The sequence below is a fragment of the Crinia signifera genome, chromosome 3 (assembly GCF_055691185.1).
Source record: "Crinia signifera chromosome 3, ASM5569118v1, whole genome shotgun sequence".
NCBI classification, from domain to species: domain Eukaryota; kingdom Metazoa; phylum Chordata; class Amphibia; order Anura; family Myobatrachidae; genus Crinia; species Crinia signifera.
In genome coordinates, this window is record NC_139219.1 from 331,592,355 (window position 1) to 331,594,085 (window position 1,731).

At 38.3% G+C, this 1,731-nt stretch overlaps 1 protein-coding gene across 1 annotated transcript; it reads right to left on the minus strand.

The window, feature by feature from the left end:
- Nucleotides 1-502: 502 nt before the first annotated feature.
- Nucleotides 503-1,432, minus strand: LOC146063076 (olfactory receptor-like protein OLF3). Its single transcript, XM_083175090.1, has one exon. The coding sequence runs from the start codon at nucleotides 1,430-1,432 to the stop codon at nucleotides 503-505; it is 930 nt and encodes a 309-aa protein (XP_083031216.1).
- Nucleotides 1,433-1,731: the final 299 nt, after the last annotated feature.

A 1,731-nucleotide genomic window follows, 5' to 3' on the forward strand; every position in this document is an offset into this window, starting at 1 on the left:
TAACAAAACTTAGATGCAAGCACTAGATCAACGGGGATGTGATGGACAATTACTAAGTCAATATGAGTTTTTCACGATATTTTGTTGCCTATGTCGACACAGGTCAACATGGACACCATGCTTTGGGCACGTTGCCTCAGTACACAGGGCACACTATTATTATCTGACTCTATGCCCACTTGGATGGTAAAGTATGAACCAAGTCAATCTAAAAAAAAAAACATGAAAGACTTGTGCTGGCCTGGTGACTGTCGATCACGTTCCCATTGATGTAACGCTTGCATCTAACTTTCATTGCTGTCAATATAGACATTGTTGATTATCTTTAGGTGTCTAACTAGACACACTCAACCAACAGTGGTTGACCATGTGATTGTCAATCCAGATGCCGATGATCCACTATACCAGAACCAAATAAATGTCTTAGTTTCCTACCCTGAAGACTTATTACTCACAGGGTATTTGAATGAAGACTATGGTGTTAGTGCACCTAACTTCCAGACTATAGGCCAGAATTCCTGGACAATATTGTCTTAAATGCTTCCTTCACTTCACGATTCCTCAGGCTGTAAATCAAAGGGTTTAATACCGGTGTTACAACACCATAAACTAGGGCAAAATACTTCAGCATAGATGAAGTACTCAATTGCTGTCCTATATAAGTAATCGTACTGGTCCCATAGAACATTAACACCACAATCAAATGGGAAGCACATGTTGAAAAAGCTTTAGACCTTCCACCCACTGAGTGGATCTTTAATATAGATATAATAATACTGATGTAGGACAACACGATAAAAATAACTGGTGTCAATAGTGTAAAAAGACTTCCTACAAATAGAGCCATTTTATGAAAGGGTATGTCTCCACATGCCAGCTCTAGAACGGCCAGTATCTCACAGCAAAAATGGTCCACTAGTTCCCCCTTGCAGAAGAAAAGGGGCTTGGCAACAATGGGCATGACTGTTAAAAGGAAATTTCCTGACCACATAACGACTGTAATGGTGTGACATGTCCTCCAGTTCATGTATACAGTATAATGTAAAGGGAAGCGTATGGCGATATACCGGTCATACGCCATCACCGCCAGTAGAACATCCTCAGTACTTCCTAGGAACAGGCCGGTGTTCATCTGCGCCAGACACCAAAGGATGGGAATTGACTTTCTCTTAGAAAATACATCAATCAACATTTTTGGAAGAGTAATCGATGAGTAACCCAAGTCAATGAAGGATAAGTTGCAAAGGAAATAGTACATAGGAGTGTGCAACTGAGGGCTGAGGATTATAGTACATATTATAAAACTGTTCCCCACAATGATCAACGTATAAATTATTAAGAAGAAGACAAACATAAAAACACAAATCTGGACGTTCTGAGAAAATCCGGTGAAGACCAATTCTTTCAGTAGAGTTTGGTTCCCAAATTCCATGTTATGGATCACAATTAGAATGACGTACATCTGTAATATTATTATTATTATTATTATTATTATTATTATTATTATTATGTATCCATCTCCATCTACCATGGTATTTGCAATTATACATTATATTTTCATGGTTATGGGTCATTGGGTTGACCAAGATTAGTTTGACATGCATTGGATGGACCACTAAAGGTCAACACCATAAATATGTCGGCACAAGTATTAGGTCGTACACTTTACATCAAACATTGTAAAATGAAAGCTCACCAGTCACCAACAGAAACATGTTTTGAGTCTTTATT

Excerpts from the sequence above, each read along its gene's own strand:
- LOC146063076 (XM_083175090.1), bottom strand. The coding sequence starts at position 1,432 with ATGGAATTTGGGAACCAAACTCTACTGAAAGAATTGGTCTTCACCGGA.